The sequence below is a fragment of the Oreochromis niloticus genome, linkage group LG4 (assembly GCF_001858045.2).
Source record: "Oreochromis niloticus isolate F11D_XX linkage group LG4, O_niloticus_UMD_NMBU, whole genome shotgun sequence".
Classification (NCBI taxonomy): Eukaryota; Metazoa; Chordata; class Actinopteri; order Cichliformes; family Cichlidae; genus Oreochromis; species Oreochromis niloticus.
In genome coordinates, this window is record NC_031969.2 from 10,689,507 (window position 1) to 10,704,467 (window position 14,961).

Genomic DNA, 14,961 nt, shown 5'->3' on the forward strand with positions numbered 1-14,961 from the left:
AAATGGAAGTGATAGGAAACGACAGCAACTCAGGCACAAAGCAGTAGGTCGCACATATTCCAACATGCACCTTAAAATCATGTGTTATTACAATGTAATGAGAAGTGGTTAGGATAGTCCGTGATAAAGCCTGGGTCCCTAATAAGTCAACGTAAGAAACATTGTTGGTCTGATCTTCTAAAATAACCAAAAAGTACTCATTACTCAGTATAATTTGTTGATTCTTTCTTTTAAAGCTTTGTTATTATGCTGTACCTACAGGTAAGGAATTTTAGGTGTGGAAAGTCACACCCTAAACTGTGAAAAAGTCCATGGTAAATGTTGGAAAACTACATCAAGTATTGGGCTGTTCGATGAAGTGCTACTCCATCTTTTATGGAGTGGGCATATAAAACTGCATTTCTCAAAAATTTGGGAAACCTCAGATGACTCCACGTTAATTCAACCAAAAACTGTATATATCTTTACAGTTTATTCACCGCAAGTTAAAACAAAGCGTCTTTAAATTAATTACCAGCAAACTTTCTTATGTTCCAGGTGGAGCGCACAGGTGTGTGTGAACTGGCCGTGGGAGGTGTCTTCTATGGAGTAGGCGTGGTCTTCTTTAAGAGCGATGGCCTCGTGCCATTCGCCCATGCGATCTGGCATCTGTTTGTGGCGGTTGGAGCAGGCATTCATTACTACGCCATCTGGAGGTACCTGTATTTACCGGGGACACAGCTGCAGACGTCGAGGTGACCGGCTGCCGACTGACGTTATGCGTTTCCATGCTGACAGGCTGAATGACAAAAGTGCATTTCATGTAGTCAGGTTAGTGTTTTGACTACGGTAAGCTTCACTTACGAAGCTGTGACACCTGGAACCAATTTTTGTACTGTGTGCTGACTATATAACATCTAGCCTGACTACACCAAATTGACGCTAATTTATAATGTATAATTCTGCTGTTTTAGACATAATTAGCGACACTGACACTGGTTTGTGTGCCATGTTGACTGTCTGTAGTGTTTCAGACGAGATCCAAGTGCCAGGCCTGCATTATAAAATCTTCATTCCTGCTTATCTCTGTCGGTTAAAGGAAAAGTTTCACATTTTGGGAAATGTGTTTATTTTCTTGCAGAGGTAGATGAGAAGATTGATAACAATCTATAATGTTTGTGGTAACCGCGATACTGTACACAGACATGGTCAGATCTACAGATTCTACATCGCGCCATCACAGAGACATTTGATCACGTCAACGATCTGACCCTTCAAAGAGCCCTGATCCCAGACAGACATCAAGGAATCAGTTTGGGATCACATGAACAGAAGCAACAGCTTCAGGTTATATTTCACCATGTTTCAAACATCCTCAGTGACAGGCATCCTGAAAAACACTGTTCAAGTGCAATGAAGGAGAACGGGTGCAAATTCAGACCTGAAAATAATGCTCAGTGTTTTGTTACGGCTTGCTGTTGAGCGTTGAGGTTGGACAGTGGTGTGCACTGGTGCATCACAGCCTGCTTTTGCCTGGTGGGTGTTGGAGGTGTTGCCCCATTACTTGTACACCCTGCCGAATTATTTAAAGCATTTCATTCCTACTGTAAAAAATAGAGATCATCTTTTGATGGGCTCTTACCGGCAAATCAGCAAACACTCAGGAATTAGGACTTCATTGCTACACGAGCACTCACAGTACACTTAACTCTGAACCCCTGCACACCACTCAGGTTTCTTGACTGTATCATTGCTGCTGATGCTGTCGCACTGACAGACATTTACTTCCTAAACTACACTGTTAAAAAAAAAAAAAAGGAACACTTTTTAATCAGATTATAGCATCAAGTCAATTAAACCTCTGGGGTATTGATCTGGTCTCTAGCAGAAGGCGTTTTCAGTCAGTTTCAGCTGCTTTGGTGTTGATGAAAAAAACAACAGGTGCATTAGAGGGGCAACAATGAGAGACAGTCATGCTGGATATCTATGCTGATATGAACTCGGTAATGTGTTAACCCATCAGCTGGATCGGTATCTGCTTCTTTGTGTAAGGAGGAACATAATGAGCACTGCCAGAGCCACAAAATGACCCCCAGGAGGCCACCAAACAATTAGAAACAGACTTCATGAGGGTGGCCTGATGGGCTGATGTCCTCTAGTGGGCCCTGCGCTCACTGCCCGGAAACATAGAGCCTGATTAGTATTTGCCATAGAATACCAGAATTGTCAGGTCCACCACTGACACCCCGTGCCTTTCTCAGATGAGCACAGGTTCACCCATGTGACAGAGATGAAAAGGCCTGAAACAGCAGAGGAAAACATTATACTCCCAGTTCAGCATGACCGGTTTGGTGGTAGAGCAGAGAAAGTCTGGGGAGGGATTTCCATGGAGGGACACACAGACCTCTACAGGCAACGTTGGTGTTGGGATGAAACCTTTGGATCTCACAGACCCTAGGATGGTGCAGTGGGTACTGGCTTCCTCCTGCTGCATGACAATGCCTGCAGGCATTTCCTGGAAGAAGAAAGAATTGATACTACTGACTGGTCCCAATGCTCACCTGACCTAAATCCAACAGAACACCTCTGGGACATCGTTTTTCAGTCCATCCGACGCCATCAGGCTGCACCTCAGACTGTGCAGGAGCTCAGTGATGCCCTGGTCCAGATAAAGATTTCAGGGTATCTTTGAATTCAGCCCTCTGTAGGTTGATCATTTTAATTTCCTTCAAACGATGTGTCATCTTTTTGTTCCTCATTACCCGGCCCATATCAGTGTAGATATCGACCGTGGTGTTCTTTCCCACTGAGATATTTTGTGAAAGTTTTCCTTTCACCAACACCAGCTGCTCAACTGTTGGTCACGACTATTCTGGGCATTATTTTACAAGCATGAGGTTACTGGAAAATCAATAAAGAAACCAGAGTATCACTGTTTTTATGCCAGAATAGTAAAACTGTAAGAGTCTTATCGATCTTCTCATCTTTACAAGAATATATATGCACTTTCCCAAAATGATGAAGCATTCCTTACAGGCATATCTGTTACTGAGCATTCCTAAGCTGTTAAACTCCCTACTTTCAGTAATCCAACCACAATTAATGTGCCAAAACTCACTACACAGGAATCCCTTTCTGCTGTTGGTGCTACATCCTTGCTCAGTGGTAAAATATGACAGTCAGGAAGTTGACCAACAAAGCTGTCATTGATAGGCTTTCAATATGGATTTGGCTGTAAAAGCTGTTACAGATTTTACCACCTTATGTGACCCCTTGAGAGGATCTGCATTTGACTTCAGTTCATTTTCACAGTACATGCACAGCCCCTGGTTTCGTAATTAAACATACTCATCTTTGGCCCACTGAGACCGAATTAAGCAATCTGCAGACAGACTTTAAGGTCACATATGTCTGTGTCACACACTGGAGCCAGACTGTAAATGATCAACCTGATGATAACAGACGAGAGTAGAACCAGCTACTCGTCTGTGGCTGTGACTCAGTTTTGTTCAAATTGAATTTTCCTAAAACTGTAATTTGATTTAAAAGACAAAGAAGTCCGTCTCATTATGAAAATGTCACGGTCTAACGCATTTCGTATCCTGTTGGGGGGACTTTAAATGCCAGTTGTTTTGTCTAAATGGTGCGCTCTTTACTTCTGAGCACTTTTCTATCAACAGTGATGTGTAATGTAGAATTTGCTACAGTCCTCTGACTACGACAGAATCAACGTAGATCGTAAATGCAAATTTCTATTTCCACATTTCAAGATTTTCTTAACTTCTAGTACTTCATTACTTCTGTTTTAATTCTTGAAAACAGAGCACTTACTCAGGAAATGAGCAATTTTTTTTATCTTTTTTTTTAATCAGATGATCTATTTTGTAAAATGATATTTCTGTCAAATCACTGTAATAAAGAAGAAACATATTACACTGCAAGGGATCTGTGTGTTTTATGAAAATCATATCAGCGTCAACATCAAACAAATCAATTACAAAAATAATGTGCAAAAACCAAATGCATTGTCAGCGCAGGATGATGTTGTGTTTTGTACATGAGTGTGTGTGTTTGTGTCACTGTGAGTGTGTGAGGCTTGTGAGGGCTCGCAGTTGAAGCGGCAATGCCACATTAGTGTCTCTGTGCCACTGCGGTGCGATGACATGGGGAGGTGGTGTCAGGACACTCTGAGCTACGCCGGGGGCCTTCAGCAGCGACCACAACTCCTCCCCTCGTGTTACTATAGCAACGAGGTCCTCCTCATCAGAGCACCAGGCAACCGATCCGCTTCTGGTTACAGTTCTTAGTTTAGAGAGGAACAGAGACACCCTAAAAGGAAAAACAAAGCAAAACACACACAAACGATATCAGAACATTACAAAGTCCTGGATGAAAAAAAGAAATATTGCATGTTTAAAAACAAAAAGTCTGTTACCGAGGTATGAGGTCATGTGACCGTGATGCCAGCTTAGCGAGAGCGCTCATTAAAGTGTTGATGACTTTAGGGGCCGGGCAAACCTTTCCAGTTGGAGGGGCAGACGAAGTGATCTCAAACAGCACCGCCTCCAGCGCTTCAAAACAGGAAGTGATGAGGCTCACGGAACAGCGAGAGTCACATGACACAGAGAGGTACTCTCCCAGCACCCACACCTGAGAGACAAACAAGCTCAGTGCTGTTTCAGCATCAGGTTTTGAGCAAATGCTGAAATGTGAGAATCACTGGGCTTTTGCACATAACCCAAGATACACAGAAGGGTCAGCACTCTCTTTACCACATGTGTATAGAGTTCCTCTTTGCTGTAGACGTTGGCTGTGCTTCCAGCAAACTCCAGCAGCTCGTGGGACTGGTTCACGACCAGAGAGGGGTGGAGCTTACACAGCCTCAACAGGTGGCAGCTGAACACCCTGCAGAAACAGCGAGAAGTGGTTGAAGCGAGTGAGTGAGGAGATGAGGATGAGAGTGAGACAGGCAGCAGCGCTTTAGTGTTCGGGTGTACCGGTGTATCTCTTTGATGTACGCAGGGATGTTAAGGAGCAGGCTGCTTCTCTCCAGCATCACCAGAATCAAATGAGCCAAAAGCTTCTCGTCAGCGATCTGAAAGAGACGCGCGACATATTTTTTTAATAAGGCGCATATTGTAAACTGCAACACAAGCAAGTACAGATGCAACAAATTTGTAAAGAATGCTGAATCTTTTCACCGTAACAATTGTGTTGAAGAAAACGTGCAACAACACGGGGACCGTCCGGGCACACTGAGTGACTCTCGGCCAGTCAGCAGCTTCAACCAGCAGCTCATGGAGCGTGCTCAGTCGGTCCATTGTGTCACCTAAACGGGGAGATGCAAAATTACAATGATTTCATTGGCTAGAGCCTAAATTTCTGCTGTTTAGATTTAAACAGATTTTTACTGTCGTTTGTAGAGACAATTCCTACCATTACCAATAAAAAGCAAGATAAATACACTGTGTGTTGATCAAAAATGTTATCATTATTTGGGGCTTTTTTGCCTTTATCATACAGTGCAGTGGAGAGAAGACAGGAAAGCAGGGAAAGAGCCTTGGGTCAGAGTCAGACCTGAGCCCAATGAACAGTTGGGCCTTTTATGCTTATTTGTTTTCTGTCTAAAGCTGTGAAACCTTTCCTTCTGTTCTGTGACTTGTCCTACCTGAGCCTGCCTCCGTTCGGAGCAGGAAGAGGAAAAGCCCTCTGAAAGAAGGGTTTCGAAATGCATCCAGTGACACGAAGCTGCGACCGACTGGCTCAGAGATGGGCAAACATGTAGACCTGTGACACATGAGACCCAGTGAGACGGGGATAAAAACTGTGCATGTAGCCAAATTGCTGTGGGAAGCAGTTTTTCTCCTGTGTGTGCCTGAACCTGTGCTGCAGGACCAGCGTGGCAGAGAGACAGGGCAGGTCAAGCAGGGTGTGAAGCAGCTCCACTGCAGTTCCAGTTGTAACCATAGAGGGCAGCAGATCCACAAAGTCATCCACCATCGCTGGACTGTCCCATGCTAAAAACTACACAGAAAGAGAGAAAATGTAAGGAATCAAACGTACGTATATGATCTAACAATTGCTGCACATTTTCTCAGCTTTTTACCTTCAGCAGATTTGGAAAGTAGCGCGTGTACTGTGGAACCCGAAGCTCTATGCTTTCTAGGTTAAGTCGAAGGAAGCGTAGAAGCTCGTGTGCCAGGAATGGGTCATTGAAGAGCTCCGTAGGAAACCGACCAAACACCACCTTCCACACGTTCTCACAGTCCACTGCAGCAATCTCGCCTGATCGGATATAAATAAACATATTCAGCCTTGCATGCACAGAAAAAGGGGTCATGTATGATGTCATCGTATGAGGAACCACTTTACAGTGAACACACGTGACCCTGTTTTCAGTTCTAAACTTGTGGCAGCTGTGAGCACATGTTGCTGTGTATGCGCACCGTGGTTGAGGTAGAACTGTGCTATGGGCAGCAGGACTCTGGCATACGACAGCTCTGAGCTGAGGCGACCAAAGAGAGCCTTTATGCAGGGGAAGGTCCTGTAGACCAGCGACGCGTCCTCAACACACACGCAGTCCAGGATGCACACGGCCTCCACCAGACACTGAAACAGGAAACAGGACACAAGGGCAGCAGCATAAATCTTGATAACACTGCAGAACTTTCTTTTGGTTAACACCAGTGGTTTCTCTAATGCAGGGATGTCAAACATAAGGCCCTGGGGCCAGAATCGGCCTGCCGAGGAATCCAATCCAGCCCACTGGAAAATGTGAAGGAGGCCTTAGTTTTTACACACTAACTACATTTTCGTAGATTTTACAGCTTTTCCAACCGATAAAAACCTCAGTCATGGCCAATCATAGTGCACTAAAAAACAAAGTAATAGATAAACATCTTAATGACAGAAGAGTTCCTCTTTTTTCATTATCTACAATAGAAATGTCTTGTTTTTATAGTTGGTCTGAAGTTTAAAAAAAGATTTTCTGTACACGTCTATTCCTTACAATTTAATCATGCTGACAGGTTTCCTCCACTTACTGCAGCTGCATTTCTCCATCGTGTTAAAAATCAGAGACGCACTGTTCAAACTGCACTTCTTTTCTCTTATATGAAGATATCTGAGGGACACGTTGTAGTTAAACTACACAGGAAGGGGAGTTTTGTGGCTCAAGAGTTGGGAGTTCGCCTTGTAATCGGAAGGTTGCCGGTTCGAGCCCCGGCTCGGACAGTCTCGGTCGTTGTGTCCTTGGGCAAGACACTTCACCTGTTGCCTACTGGTGGTGGTCAGAGGGCCCGGTGGCGCCAGTGTCCGGCAGCCTCGCCTCTGTCAGTGTGCCCCAGGGTGGCTGTGGCTACAACGTAGCTTGCCATCACCAGTGTGTGAATGTGTGAATGACTGGATATGTAAAGCGCTTTGGGGTCCTTAGGGACTACAAAAGACGCTATATAAATACAGGCCATTTACCATTTTCTCTGGTCCGGCCCCTTTGAGGTCAGAGTGGGCTGTGACCTCAAGGGGTGATGTCACAGCCCAGACTTGATGTCTGGTTCAGCAACATTTATCCCCAAATGAAGAATGACTCAGCACTTTATGCACTCAACAGCTGTAAACAACCTCCAGAGGGATACATTCCACCTTCCCTCTGAGTCACTAATTCACATAGTTTGGCTGTTTTTTGTTTTGACATGTTTCTATTTATTTACATTATACTGTGAGTCATTCCCAAACTGAAGTGTTACATATCCACACAAAGTCAGAAAAACAAGTCAAACTGTGAGCTTGTATCAGCAAACAGCAGTGCATCTTACAACACCATTCTGTGGAAGTGTAATGCAAAGAATGTAAAATGTAATTAGGGGGTTAGGGGCATTGTTGTGGGTTAGAAAATGACAGTGTAGATCAGCAACTGAGCCAGACTAAGCCAAGCATCCCATCTAGGTCTCCTTCTTTAAGCCTGACTTCTTAAACCGAACACCAGGAGGTGCTCTTTACTTCTTTACTACAACACAGTGAACAGGAAAAGCTACAGCTATCTACATCAACACTGTGGCTCTTAGTTTAAGCATTAAAGGAAGTCGGGCTGTTTAAGTGCCAAGTGTCTAAAAGTGATTTAAACCCCTCAGTTTTACAAACTGAACCATGAAATGTGTTTCCACAGTGATAATAAATGATACGCAGACTCACCGCTTTTTGCAGTTCTGTATCGGTCTTCTTGTGTGCCTCTGATGGTAAGAGAACAAATAAAGATCTGTGCATGAGGAATTCTGCTACACGGCTCACTTTTCTCTCACCCAGTGCAATTTCATGCGCACAAACACTCACTGCGGTCACTCTGTTCGATGAGGCGCTGGCAGTACTGGAAAGCCTTCTCTCTGAGACGCTCCTTTGGAGGCAGCAGTCGGCTGGAGGAGGACGTCGCCGAAACCATAGAAACTACGGACCCGTCCACCTCTGATCGGTCATCTGTGACAACGTGCAACGGCTCGGGAATTAGAGGTCGTGACCTTCTCAGTATAATGATTCGTGATTAAGGTCTATATCCGATTGCTATCCGAAATGATGTTTCTGATGACGTTAAGTAGAATCACTACAGGTTAGTAAAATGCCTCATGCCTCGACTGAAACCTACTGTTGCAGTCTCTAATTTCACCTCTTAGAACACACAGGAATGAAAGAAATCAACACAAATGTGCTCATATTTTTGTGATGTTAATCAAAGCTTTGTTACAGTATTTTTAAAGAGTGTCATGCAAGGGATCAAAAGAAGCTTTATTAGACCACATTAGCTAGTAATAACTTTGATATACACTTTCATTTTAGGAACCCTGTTTTCTTTGCTCATATTTCAGGCACCAGTACTGTGAAGCATGATTTGAGGCTCTAACATCAAGTTTAACCCTTGCTTACCCGTCTTACCGGGATTCACCAGCATAGCACCCACAGCCCAACCTGCTCCAGGACAGATCCACATGTACTACCAAAACACCACCTTCTGACCCTGCTGCACAGACAGTGTCAGGATCTCCCTTTTAGAGACGTCTAAATCCCGACAAACATCAATAAGAGAAAAAATTCTCAACAGAGGGAGCATTATTCTTTTCTTTTCTTCCTGCTGGTTACAACCAAATTTAAAGCCATTTACTTTGATTTATATGACATTATAATTCAAATACAGAGAGTATTAACGAATTGTCAACTATTAGATAAGAAGGCCTACTTGCTAGTTTGAATTTTAGAATTGTTGTTTAGTCGCACTCATGAAGCTCAAGGTGGCAGCTGAAAGAAAAGTCCGCTCCTACAAACCCCTCCACTCCTTATACCAGCTTCACAATCGCTACAGAATCCTATTTAAGATTTTACTTTCTTTTGCTTTTAATTTACTAAATGGTATGGCTCCACTTTATACTCCAGAACTGCTAACACTAACACTGGAGAATCCACTAATGTTACAGTCCAGGTTTGAAAGAAAAGAGGACACTGGACTTTCACTGTTTTAGCCATAACACTGTGGAACAACCTTCCTCTTACTACTAGATTAGCACGATCAGTTCCCTGATTGCGGCACTGAACCGCTGTTACATGCAGGATGGATTCATGCTTCTGTGCTGTTTACACCAAATTCTGACCATCTGAATATTGCTGCAGAAACTGAGACGTAACAGACCAGGCAATGTTTTCCTGATCATCTTTTGTCCGATTTTGGTGAGCATGTGTGAATTGTAACCACATTTTCCTGTTCTTAGGTGACAAGAGCGGCACTCGATACGTTCTTGTGCTGCTCCATCTCATCTGCTTCAAGTCTCTTCTGCACATTTTGGTTGTATCGAGTTGTTATTTGACTTCTAAGTCTTATAAGCTTGAAGCGTCCTGACGATTCCATCTTCCACAAATGACTAGATTTTCTTTTCATTTTCCTCAAATTTGTATTCTTGTGGGACATTTATGGGTTTAGCCGTATCCATGTTTGCGTTTGGTCACATGGTACCAAAACCACCTCTTTACACTTACCAGCTTATAGCTTGATTTGGTAAATCTCGGCTGACTTGTCAAGTTGACGCTGCTTAGCAGAACTATGGTAGAGCCAGATAGTAAAACAGATCCTGGATAAGTTGAACTTTCTTTGGTAATCTGTAACTGTTTCCATGCCAAATTATACAATTCAATCATTGCGAAAAATGTATGACAATTCAGAGTGATCAGAATATGAAGCTCACATAAATCATTTACAGTTTTGGTAAAAGATTCAAAACACCATCAGATTACAGTTTTATAACTCATTCTTACACAAACATGTTTTGACCGTGTGGAGAAAGGCGAACCATCGCTGCGTGACTAAGACTAGCTTCATATTTTGTTTGTATCTTCGAGCCAGTCTGTGGGCGACACTGATTTACCCAAATCACTCATATCAGCATCTGTTTGTATCAGTGGATTCTGTATGAGGCCAACTGGACTGGATGAGTCACACTGACAATGTAAACAAAACAGCGTCTATGTTAAAACTGAACAAATTCACTTTGTTAACAGCAAACTGATGACCCAGCAGTCCCTCTGCGCACACCGGACGCATTATGATCTTTAGCTTTAACATGAGCTCACTACCGAGGGCTAGATGTAAGTAACCATACACGTTTGAGAAAGTGAACGATTATCACTGATGACACAATGACTAATAATTGTCGGAATGCTATTATAAGAAAGCAACACAGTCAAATTAGGGTCGAAGACCACAAACATCCAAACACAGAAGTTTCGAAATGAAAACGAGCTCGCCGCCCACACTTTACACAACACATGCAATGTGTGGCTTAAAGTGGCTGCTGTCAGAGTATATTTAATCATGATTAGGAACTCATTAGAAAAATTAGGGGAAGGCAAACAACTGTGGAAAGAGGAGGTCAAAAGTCAGAGATCATGATTTCTGATTAGAGACTTGTTTGTTAGTTAAAGCTTAGAGTTGTGAGTTGATCCGTACCGCCTCCAGTTAAAGAACAGTGGGGGAGTTCAGCTTATTTAATTCTTAGAATCAGGCACATGCAGGGAAGGTTCACAACCTCTGATGTCTTACCATTTGAAAATGAGTGGGAGTGGGAGAGTGACAGGCTGAGTTGTAGCCTGTTTGCTGAAGATGATGAAAACACAGAGCAGGTCATCTGAGACTTAGTCATATGAAGCAATAACAGCCCTAATAACTCTTACCTTGAAGCAAAGGCTCCTCAAAAAATAGAATAGTCATTCTTGGACAAGTATTATACGGCCATTCAAACACCTGCCATTTAAGCTAATTCATAACTAATAGAAGCAAAAATGGCTCAGATGAGCAGAACTGTGGAGCTGTTTGTAAATAAAAATACATAAAAGTGACACTAGCTTATTACAGCAAATGGTCATACCTGCATCTACTGTGGTGCTGCAGCTGGAATGGTAGGTGAGAAGCCAATGACGCAGCATGGAAAAGGAGTAGACGTTCATCCACTGGTCTTCAGTGAAGCCCTGACCCACACATAGGACAGTGAAGAAATCTCCAGACACAGACCCATCCAGCTCTGCTATAGGCACCGGCTGACAGAGGGGGAAGGAAAAGAAATCCACACATAATCCAGTTTAGCTTTACTAACTTATATATTCACTAGTTCATTACCTTCCTGGAAGAGTCACAAGCTTAATGTAATCCTTTACTTGCTAATACTAATAATACTTACCTAATACTTGCTCAATATGAAAATTAACTGCTCACCTGACGGGATCTGGGCCCCGTGAAGAATCCCCCAGAGGAAGTCCCGACTCCCTGCATGACGCTGGCATAACGCAGCCAATCAACTAGCTTTTTGCTTACAAGGGTCATTTGATCTGCAGACAGTCAGAATTGGAGAGAGATCTGAGTGAAACACTCTCCAGTGAAAACAACTTAAAGCAATAAGATAAGACACATGGAGGTGAATCCAGAGGTTTCCCTTTACCCCTCATTATCACTCTTCTCCAAATTAATTGTACTTTGAAGGACTAAACAGGCTTGAAAACAGACAAAAATTTTCTTTATATACAGTTGAATTTTATGAAATGACCAACAAACATCATAACACGGTGTGTTCTACACTGGGTGAACAATTAGTTGGTGCACATAGCAGATGCAGGAAGTGATGTGGAATTCTTTTTTGCTTTTTTGATAAAAGTCCAGATCTGTATCTGTATGTCCCGCTACCTTCGCTGAGGCACTCTGGGCTGTGTGTGAGGACGCTGTTGAGGACAGGCAGGGTGTGCATGAGCGAGTGAGTCGGCCCTTCAGACGGTCGACTCTCCAGATTGCGAAGGAGTTGAGTGCAGAGAGATGAAAGATCACCCTTGGATACAGCCTGTCAGGATTTAAAGTGTGAAAGAGGATTGGATCAGATAATGCCTTAAAAAAAATCCAACAAGTAACACACACACACACACACACACACACACACACACACACACACACACACACACCACAAACTGGGACTGTGTTACCAAATGTCTTCTATATTTAAAGTTACAACACACTGGCTAATTATTTTCCCAATAGCCTGAGCTGCAAAATGATGTGGTGAGTCTTATAAATACATGTCTCACAGTAATGAAGAAGTAGGCTCAACCGCTCAATTTCAGTTCTGCCCACCTGTGAGAGCAGCAGACCAGCAGCGTGACTGTTCAGCTGGTGGTTGTAATTCAGCTCCTGACCAGTGAGGGGCAGCGTCTCTCTGAGCACAGCTGCGCTCAGCACCTGATGCTGCTCCGCAGGTGATGAGAGAAGCGCTACAAACCTCTTCTGGAGCTCTAAAGGCAGCCTTGGGTTGACGACAGCAGAGGAGAAATAAGACTGTGGCAGGAAGTTTATAGCGGATATTAAATACAAAGACAACGCACTTATTTATCCCACAGTGATGCAGACCCAAGACATTTGGCTTGACTTGATTTTTAATAATTACATTAAGCTGAGGGATAGTTTTAAACATGATTACAACTTTAATTAAAAGTGTGGGAAGAAAGGGAAGCTGCTCTTTACTGTGAAAAAAAGACCACATGGAAAGTGAAAGGGGGGAACTGTTGAAAACACTACCTTTGAGAACACAGAGCAAAGGGACAGCAACTTGCAGACGTAACAGCAAAATGTAAGACCCGACATTTATTCGTTTGAACTTTAGTGGAACTCTTAACTCTTAGGTGGTCACGGTGGATGAAACATAGTTGTTGCAAGCAAACAGATGACATGATAAGATGATAGGTGCTGAGAGCAGAGGAGACCACGACAGTGTGGAAATGTGGGTGTCTGATCACTGATTTCAACCCCCCCAGTTTCTAGGCATCCTGACTAAACCACAATCCCAAAGTTTTCAAAGGGAAACAGGCATCATGTACAGGAAGTGCTACTGAAATTGGCAACTAAAAAAAAAAGTGTAGTGTTTGCGTACCCTGAATCTCTGACACTAATGAGGAAAGAGTGGGAGGAGGGAGTGAAAAAAAGTGGGTTTAGAGAAAGAGATAAGTAGCTTAAGTTATAAGAAATGAATACACAAAGGTGGAGATGAATCATTAAGTTTAAAATGTAGAGCAGTGAGAATGAAAAGCTCATCCACGACATGAAGTATGAGAGGCGTGGGTGGGAGTTCTTACGTTCGGGTGTACTTGGTGGCAGAAAGGATGAGGTGCAGCCTCTGCAGGGAGTCCACTGTGTCGTGACCGAGCTCCTTGCCCTGAAGCATCTTCATTAATCTGCTGTAAAACTTCTGCAGCTCAGACACCTGAATCTCCCTGCAAACGACAGAGTGCGGCTGGTTTTGATCTCTTTAAAGACCCCTGACAGATCTCACGGAAGCTAAACACTCGTTGAAAAAAATAAAATAAAACCCTGACAGAGTTATGTGACAGCGAACACATTTCTTTCTACTCAAGTTAAAGTCGCAAACGCTTTAAAGAGCCCTGAGAAGAATGTATCTTTAAAGTGCGTTTGAATAAAATGTAGATATGTTCAACATGCTAGCTAGCTTTAGTTTCAGTAGCTAAACAAATTAAAGAGAAGCGAAATGCGGGGAGAGGTGAAAGAAAGAAAGCTATCCTTTCATTCTGTTCTTACCTTGCTTGTTTAATTAAACTCTCTGAAGCGTGAGAATACATTTTGAAAGAATATTATTCTGCCACATCTGTCTGAAGCGGAAGGTAAACAGTCCGTTTGCTAATCGAGTCCTGACTGGAATCACATGACGTGACAATAGTTCCGCGAATGCTCTCAAACCACTGTCGGACCCTCCCACTCCGTTTGTATTCAAACAGTTTAAAGAAAAGCTGCACGGTGGCAGGCATATTTACGGACGAGCCGAATAAAAATGACTGTGCCTACAAACCTTCTTCGGAAGCTTGTGAAAAGGTTCCAGGTTTTTGCGACAGTCCTTACACAATACGTTACAATCAGATGACAACGAATTTTCCCAATTATAGAAGGGTAAATTTAATTCTTAATAGGTTACATTGTAACTTTTAATGTTGTTATGTCTTTATATTTAAACATTTAACTTGGTTTGATACTTTTATGAATACATTGTTTCTTCTTCTCTCCCCTCTCCAGCTTTGTCCTACTAAACCTGAGCTGTCCCTTTGATGTGATCGTTTCTAATCCTGTCCATCCTGAAGAAACTTAGCGTCTTTAGCTCTGCCTCTATACATGATAGCAGGCCTCACTACCGTCTTGTAGTGCTGATACTTGTAGTGTGCATACTAATACAGAGCCAGCAATGCCAATATCAATACTGAGAACGATACTTTCAACTTTCATGCTAGTATCGATCTGATACCCATACCAGTGTTGGTATCAATACTATAGATCTGCGGACCCTCACATTCTGTAACCTTCGCTTTCACTCTTCCCTTCTTAGGCTATTGTCCCACAAAACACCTACACCACTTGTCTCCACCCACTCCACCCTGCCTGCACTCTCTTCTTCACCTCTCTTGTGCACT

General features: G+C 43.0%; 2 protein-coding genes across 3 annotated transcripts in view; one reads left to right on the forward strand and one right to left on the reverse strand.

Annotated features, from left to right (window-relative positions):
• Positions 1 to 2,619, forward strand: part of mmd2a (monocyte to macrophage differentiation-associated 2a) — a gene marked incomplete in the record, with an annotated part of 10,418 nt that extends 7,799 nt beyond the window's left edge. Inside the window, 1 exon segment of the mRNA XM_025906801.1 lies at positions 538 to 2,619. Within this exon segment, the coding sequence (XP_025762586.1) occupies positions 538 to 738 (201 nt within the window).
• Positions 2,620 to 3,034: 415 nt separating this feature from the next.
• On the reverse strand, positions 3,035 to 14,241 carry ap5z1 (adaptor related protein complex 5 subunit zeta 1). Of its 2 annotated transcripts, XM_005468359.4 has the most exons (18): positions 14,081 to 14,241; positions 13,621 to 13,758; positions 12,626 to 12,794; positions 12,188 to 12,338; positions 11,723 to 11,835; positions 11,379 to 11,547; positions 11,054 to 11,107; positions 8,308 to 8,448; positions 8,170 to 8,207; positions 6,426 to 6,588; positions 6,086 to 6,264; positions 5,861 to 6,003; positions 5,648 to 5,766; positions 5,181 to 5,308; positions 4,977 to 5,074; positions 4,752 to 4,884; positions 4,415 to 4,629; positions 3,035 to 4,308 (listed from the first exon to the last, which is right to left on the reverse strand). In XM_005468359.4, the coding sequence occupies exons 1-18, from the start codon at positions 14,119 to 14,121 to the stop codon at positions 4,056 to 4,058; spliced, it is 2,445 nt and encodes an 814-aa protein (XP_005468416.1). In that variant the 5' UTR covers positions 14,122 to 14,241; the 3' UTR covers positions 3,035 to 4,055. The 2 variants fall into 2 exon arrangements, with proteins under 2 accessions (XP_005468416.1, XP_003443271.1); XM_003443223.5 differs by lacking the exon at positions 11,054 to 11,107.
• Between the last annotated feature and the right edge of the window lie 720 nt (positions 14,242 to 14,961).